The 12,248-nt window shown below is 29.0% G+C and overlaps 1 protein-coding gene across 14 annotated transcripts in view; it reads right to left on the bottom strand.

Annotated features, from left to right (window-relative positions):
- Positions 1–3,859: 3,859 nt before the first annotated feature.
- Positions 3,860–12,248, bottom strand: part of LOC128668679 (uncharacterized) — a 40,926-nt gene continuing 32,537 nt past the window's right edge. For all 14 annotated transcript variants that reach the window (XR_008404326.1, XR_008404327.1, XM_053742110.1 and 11 more), the window contains one exon: positions 3,860–4,100. Coding sequence is in view for 12 of the 14 variants with exons in the window: in XM_053742110.1 (XP_053598085.1) it covers positions 4,008–4,100 (93 nt within the window). In the remaining 2 variants the exon portion in view is untranslated. The remainder of the gene's footprint in view (positions 4,101–12,248) is intronic.

Here is a 12,248-nt window from a genome sequence, read left to right as displayed (position 1 = left end):
TTGAATTTGATAGAAAATTTAATAAGCTTTCGATTAAAACAATAAAAAAAGTAGGCTTCCGGACGTTTTACGGAGATATTTTATATTTTTATGAAAAATCACAAGGAACTTCCGTTCTTTAAATTCTCGTATTTGACTTGGCAACACCGCCTGCGCAGTGACCCAGCGGATTAGTAACCGCGGTTTTTTAAATGCTAGAAGATCTTAGTCATTTTAGTTAGACAGTAAACATAATGTTTTTTTACAAAAGTAAGTTAAAAATACAAAGATACTTACAATTCAAAGTTGGAAATCATTTAATCGATGAGTGAGGAATATAATTTAATTAACAAGATTATATAAATAAAATAATATATTTCTTTGTAAAAAAATATACATTTGTACGCAATTTAAATATTAATTATTAATTAATTATACAAATTTTATAATATTAGATTATGTTTTTCACAATAAAAATAGTTCATTGACAAAACTAATTTTATGATTGAATGTTTGCTATTTACTATATTTTGAAGCAACAAAATGAAATTTAAAAATAATAATTGTACGAGTAAATATTTTTTTAAAAAATCCGATCATTTAGCCAATAGCATTGAGTAATAAATGTATACTTACTCATTTTTTAGACATTCAATATCAATCGTCATTTTTTTTTTCTAATTGAACTGATTTTAGACAACTTTCATTAGCGACTACTTTAAATGCTGGAGTGACTAATCTTACATACTTTTGAATCAAAGATCCAGTCACATGCGGAATATTTAAAGCTGAAAGTATTGTATTTATGTGAGCTTCTCCAATGCCTGCATCAATTAAAGCTAAAATTAAAATAAAACAATTAGGAGTATTTTATACATCATAATAAATAAAATAAACAAATTTTTGTGTACAAAGTTCAATTGACATACTTACCAATAACTAGCTTAAAATTTACATCATACAGTTGAGTATGATCTGTATGATGTTTATTAGTGTGAACTTCATGAATTTTACAGCAACTCAAACATTTAATGCAAAAAATATTCGATAAACCAAACTGTTTTTCACTCTGAATATCTTTAAGAGATAAGGGAATGTCACATTTGAAACACCACAATTCTTTGGCAAGTGTATTTATTTCAACCATTCTTCGACCCCAATCCGTCAAAATTTGTTCGTGAACTTTAGATTTATTATATAGTGCCTCGTATGTTCTTTTTTTAGTAGTTTTAATAAAACGTGTAGAGAATTTTCCAAACTGCGCTCGCAAATTATGCCGGTTTATCTGAGACATGTTTACAAATAAATAAATGTCAAGTTTAGAGAACTCTTGCGGTGTTGTCAAGTGTATATCGGTAATTCAGAGTTCTCTATTTTTTTTAGTCAATTAAATAATTATTAAATGTTAATAATTATTTAATGCGTAAATTGTTCGGAAATTTCCTCAAAAATATTATTAATTAATTTAAAAATTAATTTTAAGATGCATGACAAAAGTATTTCTACGTATTATTTTTTTTTAGACATTCTTTACACTAGCAGGGTACTTGGATTTCCTTAAACAGGGTTAGTAATTGATACCTAACTTGGAATTTTATTCGATATAAATATTTTTGATGGACATCGATAAATATGACATTGTCCGCATGAAAAAGAAGAAAATCCTTAAATTTCGTTAAATATCAGTATTTGTAATAAAAATTATGCACTTCTATATGATTTCTATCACGAACAAACAGTGCGAACTTGAAATTCCGCGGTATGTCATTTTTGACCTCCAATTGAAGAGATAGATTCTAGCAGTCAATTTAGATGATTATTGACAGGTTTCGTATGGATTCGATTCCAATGCGAATTTTTTCAGTATTTATGTGTTGCTCATCGTCATGCTGCGGTTATTTTTCAATAGACCTCGATAGACATGAAGTTGTCCGCTTAAAAGAGAGAAAAATCTTTAAATTTCGTGAAATATCAATGTTTGTTATTAAATTAATGCACTTCTACATGATTTCTATCACGAACAAACAGTGTAAACTTGAAATTCTGATGTATGCCATTTTTTACCGCCAATTGAAGAGATAGATTCTAGTAGTCAATTCGGATGATTATATATAGGAATCGTATGGATTCGATTCCAATGCGAATCTTTTCAGTATTTATGTGTTGCTCATCGTCATGCTGCCATTTTTTTCAATAGACATCGATAGACATGAAATCGTCCACTTGAAAGAGAGAATGCATGGTTTATAATAGAATGAATGACTATAATATGAATTAATTATCGAAAATGGAGTTCATAAGATACAATATTTATTAAAGACTTTGGAATTATTATGCTTAATAGCTTGATGATTAGAACAGTTAAATTTTACTACATATATAGGTAGATTTCGTTGATAAAAAATAAAATATATTAATGTTAAAGAAATATTAATTTTACTTTGCCATTTTCGGCAGTATCAAGCAAAATATTAATATTATTATTGTTATTCTTAACATCCTTATTGTTATTTTTATACTATTTTTTTGAGAAAAATAGTAGACTGCAAAGAGACTGTAAGGCAGAAACAGAAGTAAATGTCAATTTTTTTTTATGAATCATCTATACAATCAGTACACAATAAAATTGAATGATTTTGACAAACCGGTTTCTCACATCTAGAGCAAAACGTGCGAACTTTTTTATCTGCCTTTCGAGGGCGAACAATACACCTGATAGGCTTATCTTTTTTTTTGTCAAAAGTTTTCGGTGCACATTTGAGGGACCAATAATTCGCAGCTCCATCACGTAATTCTCGTGATAAATTCTGACAGGTAGCCCTCTTTTTTATCTGATATTTCACGAGTTCCAATCCAAGCCGCTTTAAAAATTCTTTTCGGGATAATGTATGATTGTATTTAGTTTGGTAAATAATAAAACTGTTTAGACAGGCAACGTCGATCATAAAACACCAGAGTTTTAAAAGAAGTCGATTTGTCTGTTTAATCGTAGAATTCTTATTAAAAAGCTCGTCGATAGTAAAACCACACATATTTTTAGCGTCTTTTTGGAGTGAACAAATTGAATCACCGCAAATTTCCTCAGAAGTTTTACAACTTTCGTCTAATATCACCTTAGTGCCTTTATTTTGTAATTTCAATATATACTCAAGAGCATCTCGATGAGTCGCAGAATCGGTGTCGGAATCATTAAATTTCTTTTTATCATAAAAGTAATTTGAATCCACAATCAAATACACAACAAAGCCTGGAGCTGTGCCAACTTTGTTGAGCCGCTCAACAGATTTAGTATTTTATATCAAATATTTTCTGCTTATGGTGATATTAAAACTTGTTTCAAAATTTTGTTTACAATTTTTAATAAACGCTCCTAATATCATTTCAATTTCATTAGAACCCTGGTGGAAATCGTTTTCTCGCAGCAGTCTGAATAATACTTGCAGCATTCTGAATAAAAATTCTACAAGTATTAATGGCTCTGAAAAGATCTGAAATATTCTAAAAATGTATGAAAAAAAGCTGTTGAGATGTTTTACGCAATTTAAAGACTGAAACCATAAAAGTTTTTAAACTCTTCTAAAAGAGTTTTTCAGAATTAATCAGAGATTTTGTAGTCACATAACGGAAATAAGTATAATACTTTGTAAGACTTTTTCAGTGCTAATAAGTAATTTTAAAAAATATTTAGAGTTTTGGAAAATCAGTGACTGAATTTTTCAGACATATTGAATACTTTTCGTTGGAGATAAAAAAATTGGATGGGAGTAGTTTCGTTAGGAGGGAAATATTATTAAAATCATTTTATTTTTCTTTTATTTCATTCCTTATTTTATTTTAATAGTTATAACGTTGTCACTTAAAACATACAACTGATCTTCAATAATTAATAAAAAAAGGATAACTATTCTCTATGGTATTTTGAAATATAATAAAATGTTTTCTTACTATTACAGAGTTTACGTATACTTATGAACTATTTTACATCGTTTTCATACGTATATATTTTCCGTGATATCAGCATTGTAATTTCAGACCTTAGTAAGCGCACATTTGATCAATTTTTGAACAGATGGATTTATCAAAAAATAATAAGAGACCTTTTTTGTAGAGCGTTCGATTTCCTATAAAAATAAGTATTAGTCTATTTGATCCATTGATTTCTTAAGGATTTAAAAGTACTTAAAGCTAAAAAAAAAATTTTCCCGTGTTATTTAAATGGGAAAATCAAATTTTTCAATGAGCTAGGTCTGTAATCGACATAGAATTTTTATTCTTGCGCGAAAATTTTTTTTTAACTTCCCGCTAAGAAAATTGCACTTGAAAAAAACGTTGCTCTGAAATGACGCACCCTAATTTTTATATATATTAGGGTGTTTCAGAAAAAAAAATTTTTTTTCTTATGGTCTCAAAAGCTACCCTGCTTAAAAAATCCGATAGATTCTCATAAAAAAATTTTTATGAGAATGAATCGGTAAAGTGTCCCATCGAAAAATGATAATCCATATTAGAACCTATGCGAATATTCAAACCCGAGCATAATCCGATAGAAAATTACCAAATCCTTCAACTTATGTCTCATTCATTCTTATATCTCGTCGTATATCTCACTTTGACCAATGGAGATATACAACTGTCACATGTTATTTCTTTACAGTACCACCAACGTACTACATAACTTTGGCCGTGTAATTTATCAAGTTCCCGACGCTAAACGACCAATTGTATATTTCATAATTAATTGTCAATATGATTTACCGATAAATCAACCAATGATTTATTCATAAAACTAATAAATTTATTTATAATAAATAAATTTACGGATGCCGACTGTTGCGTTGACGTGCATGCGCCAACCAATTCAAAATAATCATAAGCACATAAATGAAATGCGCATCTATATTCCCAGCGCTACAAAAATCCAAATATATACGCAAATTAATCAGTGAAATCTCCTGATTCAAATACAATTTATACGTAAGAAACCAATAAAGTATAATTAACGCAATAATTAAATAAAATCTTACATGTAAACAACCAATAATTAGAATAACAATGTCGGATGAGGCGTGTGAGCAGCGTGTGCTGCCCTCTGTTGCTCACCGACCTGATGCGAGACTGCCGCGATATCTAAATATCGTGATAAACTTACCAAATCCTTCAACTTATGTCTCATTCATTCTTATATAAAATTTGTTCTACATGTTCACATTTTTATCAGAATGATTAGGAATGCGTTGTATTTATACATTTCGTAAAAGAATCAATTGGAAATATAGACGTCTTGTTTCTTCTTGTTGTAAAAGAATGAATGGGAAAATAGTTTTATTTTTTCACGTAAATTCGTAAGCGACATTCTTATGGGAATCTATGAGATAATAATTTGCAATGCGTCAATTTCTTATAAGATTCTATGGGTACAAGTTTACACCAGTCTTACCTTTGTATAAGAATGAATGAGAAAATAGTTTTATTATTTTAACGTTAATTCGTAGGCGACATACTTATGGGTTTCTATGAGATAATAATAAAAAAAAATGAGAGAAATATCGTATATTTCTGTTTCCTAAGATAATTAAAAACTATTTGGAGTAATTTAAATTTTGAAATTATTTTCAGTTGAATTGAATAAGAAAACAAAATCATTTATTTCTTTGTTTAAAAAAATAATTTAATTACTAGTTGACAACTCATTTTAACCCACTGAGAGTTATACAGTAGACTCTGGTTATAAGTTACATCGGACGCTCTACTCACTCTCACGTCAATTTCATTCTTTCCTGTAAGTAAGTGAGAGTATAGACAGAAATACAACTTATAACCAGAGTCTACTGTACATTATTTTTTAACTTCGGTAAAGAAGAAATCTTTAATTATTTTCTAACATGTGATGGGACTCGAACTGACGACCCCTTGATTGAAGCTGTCACGGCTGCTACATTCAAAAATTTTTAATTTTTTTTCTCTCTCTTCCAAAATAAGTACACACTAAAACCTCCTGTACGTAAACCTTTTTATGTATAACGCCAACTTACTGACGCCAGAAGTCGTACCGGACAAATATACCTACCTGAGCGTTGTCAACGCTTTACAATTAAGTCGTATTGTACTAATGGACCACGCGTATTTTATATCTCCTCTTTCTGGAAATTTCATCATTTTTACTTAATGTACTTTTGAAATTTATGTATCCGTTCCCATTTAACTAATCTAAGCATAGAAGCGGTGATATTCTTTGATTTTTCATCTTAAAATTATAGACCACCCAACTCATGCGCACCTGCATGTGATTCTTGGAAATTAGAGAAAGCTAATGGAAATCTCCAAATTTATGGTTTCCTACACGAGCATGCTCAGCGACAGAGTGACGCCAGGTCATCAGCCTACTTTAATAGTCAAAATCTGTTTCCCAGGGATCACACGTGTGCATGGGCCTAGAACTTTCGGGCGAGTCCGAGTCCTCTCGTATGGGAAACTGGTTACCACCACTTTTCATATGCGAGGATCATATAAAAAGACCATGGACTTTAGCTCATCAGTTCTTTTGGGCATCAAACTCTGAACCTTACCGAACTCCGGACACTTGACGGTGTTCGTGGCTAGAGGATTGATATCCCGATTGAGCATTCGGTCACGTGAGCCCAGATCATTGGATCGGTCCTTGATCGTCGTAAGCACTCGTATAATCGGTATATTATTTTCTACTAGCTTCAGAAGCATAATCAACGCGATATTAGCGTATAGCATCCGATCACGTGAGCCCAGATCGTACGATTGGTCCTTGATCGTTGTAAGTCGTGAACTAATATCAACCGTTTAGCACCGGTACAGCATTGATTATCTTCATCTTATTATAAACCATTTAATTTCATTCATTTTATTATTTTTATATTGAAATATACCACGAGAAACGTGGAGAATCAAAGAATATTTTACCGCGATAAATGCGAAGATTTTAAAGAATATTTTACCGCGATAAATGCGAAGACTTTAAAGAATATTTTACCGCGAAAAGGCGAAGATTTTGAATAATATTTAGAAATATTTTTTTTTCCGCGAAAAATACGCGAAGATTTTATGAATTTGTATTACCGCGAAGACGCGAAGAATTTGAATACATTGAAATTATTTTACGGCGAAAAGCGCGAAGACTTTCATTTTAATTTAACCTACAGAGATTTAAAAACGCATAACCATTGAAGCTTCTACAACAAGGTAGACTAAATAAATAAATAATTCGATAAATTTAAAATCACATTAATTGACCGCGAGAACGCGTCGTGAATAAGTGTCCTGTGTAACTGCTGACAGTCTTGACACCTCACCAAAACCTGTTTAGGGTAAGTTTTTGAATATTGTAACCATTGTTTGGTATTTTTATTTTTATATACTCTGAAATAATTGTAACCCATATGCATGAAACATTTGCTTTTATATTTACTATTCTTAATATTGCCATTTGTAACCCCTTTTGTATTTTGAGAATATTGAGTCATTTAATAAATAAATACTCGTTAACATAAAACATTTGAAAAACATTATTTATCAGACAATTTTACTTTAACAACGAGATAATAGCTTCACGAGGCTTTTCGGCAACCCACCTTCCTTTATCCCTTATTTTACTACCTGTCTAGCCGCTCAGACCGATAGTTCACAGTAGGGGGTACACAATCTTACGTTTACCGCTCGACGTTTGATTGTGAAATTGGATCAGTCACATAATAAATTAGAAATCGTTTTGGGTTTTATCAATATTGTCTTCAACAATATTGTGTGGGCGCGAATTAAATATAAAATAGAATAAACTGAGCATTTGGTCACGTGAGCCCAGGTCATAGGATCGGTCCTTGATCAATGTAAGTACCTTTTTATTCACTATACTTTATACGAATATCGTACCTACGCCCATCACGATTTCCAATCGTGACAAAGCTCTGAAAACAGTTCAAAGTCAAGTGCTTTATAGCCCGCTCGGCCACCACATGCATTTGGAAATCGAAATTTATTCTTTTACTTAAGGCTATCCAGTACTATATATGGCCAAGACTAAGCTTAAAAAAAATTATTTTTATTTATTATTGAAATTTTTATAATATGATGTTCTCTTTATTTTTTGTAATAGTTTTAAATTCATTTAATGCATTTTTTTAAAGGAAGTTACTCAATCGTTTCTTTTCTTTTTTCATAATCTTGAAAAATGACAGTTTGAAACTTTATTAAATTGATTAAATTACAAGAAAAAACAGATAAAATTCGACTCAAATATTCTTAAAATGTTTTCCGATAAAAAAAAAACACATGTTTGTTTTTAATATTTTTTTTTAGTCTTAAAAAAAAATATAGCGTAAAAATTCATTTGTTTACAACTAATTGTTTGTTTAGTAAACAAATGAAAAATTATTTTTTTATAAAACAAAAGAACATGATAAATTATGATTAAAAAACAAATAGTTCATTAATATTAATACTAAGCAACAAAAAAAATTGTTAATTAGCAAATGCGCTTTTTAGCAATAAAAAAATTTTTTTAAGGGACGATTTTTTTCTTAAAAATCATTATTTTCATCAAGCATCTTATTCACAAAAAAAAATTTTTTAAAATCGTATTAACAATGCATTTGTTTATAATAATTATTTGAACAATGTAAGTAAATTTTTTTTTTAAATTATTGTTAAATAGCTTTTAGCAATAAAAAAACAAAATAATCGAAAAAATAAAATTTCTTGATTGTGTTACGTCCCAGCCTGCTCATCAGATGTCTCTGACTATTTTTAAATACTAATTATTAAGAGACCGATCTGGGACCTAACTAATTAACTAAGATGTATATTGATAATTTAGCAAGTTGCATAATTAATAAGTTACTCTATATTATAGGATATAATATAATATAATAATATAGCATAACATAATAATATAAAATAATAGAACATAAAATAATATGATATTATTTAGAATATTTGAAACATATTGATAAAGTTATTTTTTTCTTAATATTTGTTATGTATAAATAAACGCTGACGCCTCGAGTAAATCCTCGAGACGTGCAGCTGCACAAACATCTATTTTGTTCTAAGATAACTTTTGTTCATAGATAAGTGACTCATTTGTTAATAACAAAAACGGAGAAAGCGTGAGAACGGAGAATGGATCATTCGAGAATATTGCTTATCACGATCCACCCCTCTATATCGAACGATGCGCGGGCCTGATGCCCAAGCGCCTCATATTGATAAGAGACTTACTCTAGTTTTTCTCGATCAAGAGAAGTCAGTCTGAAATATAGAATCATAGAGAGCAGTCAGGCTCAATACTAAATACTAAACTTTTTTCTCACCCTTTCGAAGTTATTGTTAGACGAACTTTAACAATTTATAAATTGATTCAATTGTATATTTTCACATTATTGAAATTATTCTTTTACAATTGAATAAATCGGATTGAGATATAAAATAATAACCAGTTTATTTCAACCACCGAATGGTGGCTGTTCAACCCTTACTAAATAATTATTTATAATTATATGTAAGTTCTCATTACGTCCAATTCAAATCGACCGCTCAACCACGCCAGCGCCAAAACATCAACCAGGACGTAACAATTGCTTTATTTACATTGTTAATTTTTCAATTCCTTAGATCGTAAATAAAAAAGTAAAATATCGAAATTTTTTAATTTTTCCAATGGCGATTTTTTCTGAACCCATTCAAGAACAGCTCTACGAAGTGAAAAAAATCCTGAATTCTTAGTTTAGACATAATCAGGATTTTTATATTAACTTTGAACGAGTAAAAATGAACTAAATAACAAAAGCATAGTTAATTGAAAAATTGAGGTAAAATTTTTTTTTTTGGTGGATTATTATTAATCCATGTGTTTAGAAAGAACCAAATTTTTTTTATTTCTCAATATTTATATTTAATCGGTTAAAATAATTTTTTTCGATTATGCTATTGATTCTATTAACGCGTGTGCATGCGCTGCTACCCGTTTTTAGTCCCATTTTCACCGCTAAATGAAAATTATAAATATTGTTGGTATAGTTCGGGGAGACGGGACTTTTTTTTGGAAATTTCTTGCTCTTTGAGGATCTTTTTACAGATTTGGGATATCTCAAATAGTTGTTGAACTATTTGTAAAAAACCAAACAACTTTTTTTTTTTTTACTAAATTGTTAATAACTTACAATTTTTGCCAGGCCCAAATTTCCACTTTAATTTTTTTTATAGATGCCATTTCGAATCAAATCAGACCTTAATCATAATTTTCGGTAGTCTTGGACAGATTTTCGTCAAAAAGGCACTTGTTGACTAGATTAATATGTTTATATGCGTAAATACCGTAACTTATATGAGACATATTCCCGTTTGTAAGTCATTGAACTTACAAACGGGAATATGATAAATTTTATTATTTTCTCATAAAATTCAATTATAAATGACAGGATCATTTTCTCATGCGTTCTTATTAAAACAGAAATTTTGTAAATTTTATTATTTTCTTTTAGAATCCAATTGTGACTGGTAAAAATATTTTCGGATACGTTCTCATACAAACGGGAAGTTTATAAATTTTGTTATATTCTCATAGGATCTAATTATTACTGACGGAATGATTTCCTCATACGTTCTCATTGAAACAAAAATTTTGCTAGTTTTATTATTTTCTCATAGATTCCAGTTGTAAGTGACGAGATCATTTCCTTATACATTCTCATCCAAATAGAAATTTTATCAATTTCATTATTTTCTCTTAGAATCCCATCATTACTGACGGAATGATTTCTTCATACGTTCTCATTGAAACAAAAATTTTGCTAATTTTATTATTTTTTCGTAGATTCCATTTGTTAGTGACTAAATCATTTCCTCATACATTCTCAACTGAATAGAAATTTTGTAAATTTCATTATTTTCTTATAGATCCCTATAAATCCCGTGAATAGTTTATCCCATCCAACCTTATAAAAACTCATTTTTTATAAACATTTGTATTTTCCGATAGATTCTTATAAAGAATCCCTTATCAGAATCTATGAGAAAATCATTTTTTTAAATACCTCCTATACAATCTCATAAAATTCAGTAAGTTCTATGAGAAGAGGACTCCCGCTTTCCATAGAACTTATTGATTCTCATAAAATTCCTATGAGAATTTATAAGAAGCTATCGGATATTATGAGATTTTTTAAGCAGGGTAGTCTTAGGTATAAAAAAAATCCTCCCAAGAGAGCAGCTTGAAATCTCAATTCTACTAAGAGCTCAACGAATACTTATTTTCCCATTCAAATTGCATGTAAAAAAATTTTTTTTTTGTTTTTTAAAAATAAAAGTATTAAAAAATTTTTTTTTCGAAAATCGAAGCACACATCTCTGTAGGAAATTCTCTACAAAAAAGCTTCTGATTGTTTTCTCCGGAGAACTAACAGAAAAAAAGTTATGAAGCTTTAAACTATATTAAATAGTATAACTTCATGTTTCCATTATATTAAACAGTTTTTTAAATAGAAATTTAGGTTTTTTCTTCTGAACTAATGTGATCTGTCAATTTTTTTTGAACACATGGGACAAATTTTCCTTACTTTAAGAACAGAACTTTATTTTTAAATTAAAAATACAGAAAGAAAAAAAATTTCTAATTCTTAAAAAAATATTTTTCTTTCGAAATTATTACGAAAAATAAGTAAGATTTCAGAAATCTTTTTAAAACACCTTACTGATTAAACATAGCATATAGATTCACCATATAAACATGTACACGTAATAAAATCCGGAAATTATCTTTACGTCTAGTTTTCAATTCACTATTGTTTCAAGCTTCATAACTTTTTTTCTGTTAGTTGGACGAAGAAAACACTTACGGGCTTTTTTGTAGAGAATTTGATTTGCTACAAGACCACGTACTTTGATTTTCGACAAAAAATTTTTTAAATACTTTTATATACAAAAAACAAAAAAAAAAAATTTTTTACACGTAATTTAAATGAGAAAATTAATATAAGTTGAGCTCTTAGCAGGATTGAGCTTTCAAGCTACTCTTTTGGGAGGATTTTTCTAATATCTAAGACTAACTTTTAAGACTATAAGACTTTAAAAAATAAAAGAAATGTTTATTTTGAAACACCCTAATATATATATATATAGTTTAAAGATAGACAAAAATTTAGTTTCCACAGTGTTAAATTTTTTTTTATTTTTATTCTATTAAAAAATTTATTTTTCAAATTTTGACAAGCTAGTCTTGAAGGACATTTAATTTCCTACAAAAA

The sequence above is a fragment of the Microplitis demolitor genome, chromosome 9 (assembly GCF_026212275.2).
Source record: "Microplitis demolitor isolate Queensland-Clemson2020A chromosome 9, iyMicDemo2.1a, whole genome shotgun sequence".
Lineage (NCBI taxonomy): Eukaryota > Metazoa > Arthropoda > Insecta > Hymenoptera > Braconidae > Microplitis > Microplitis demolitor.
This window is presented reverse-complemented; position numbering and strand designations above follow the sequence as displayed.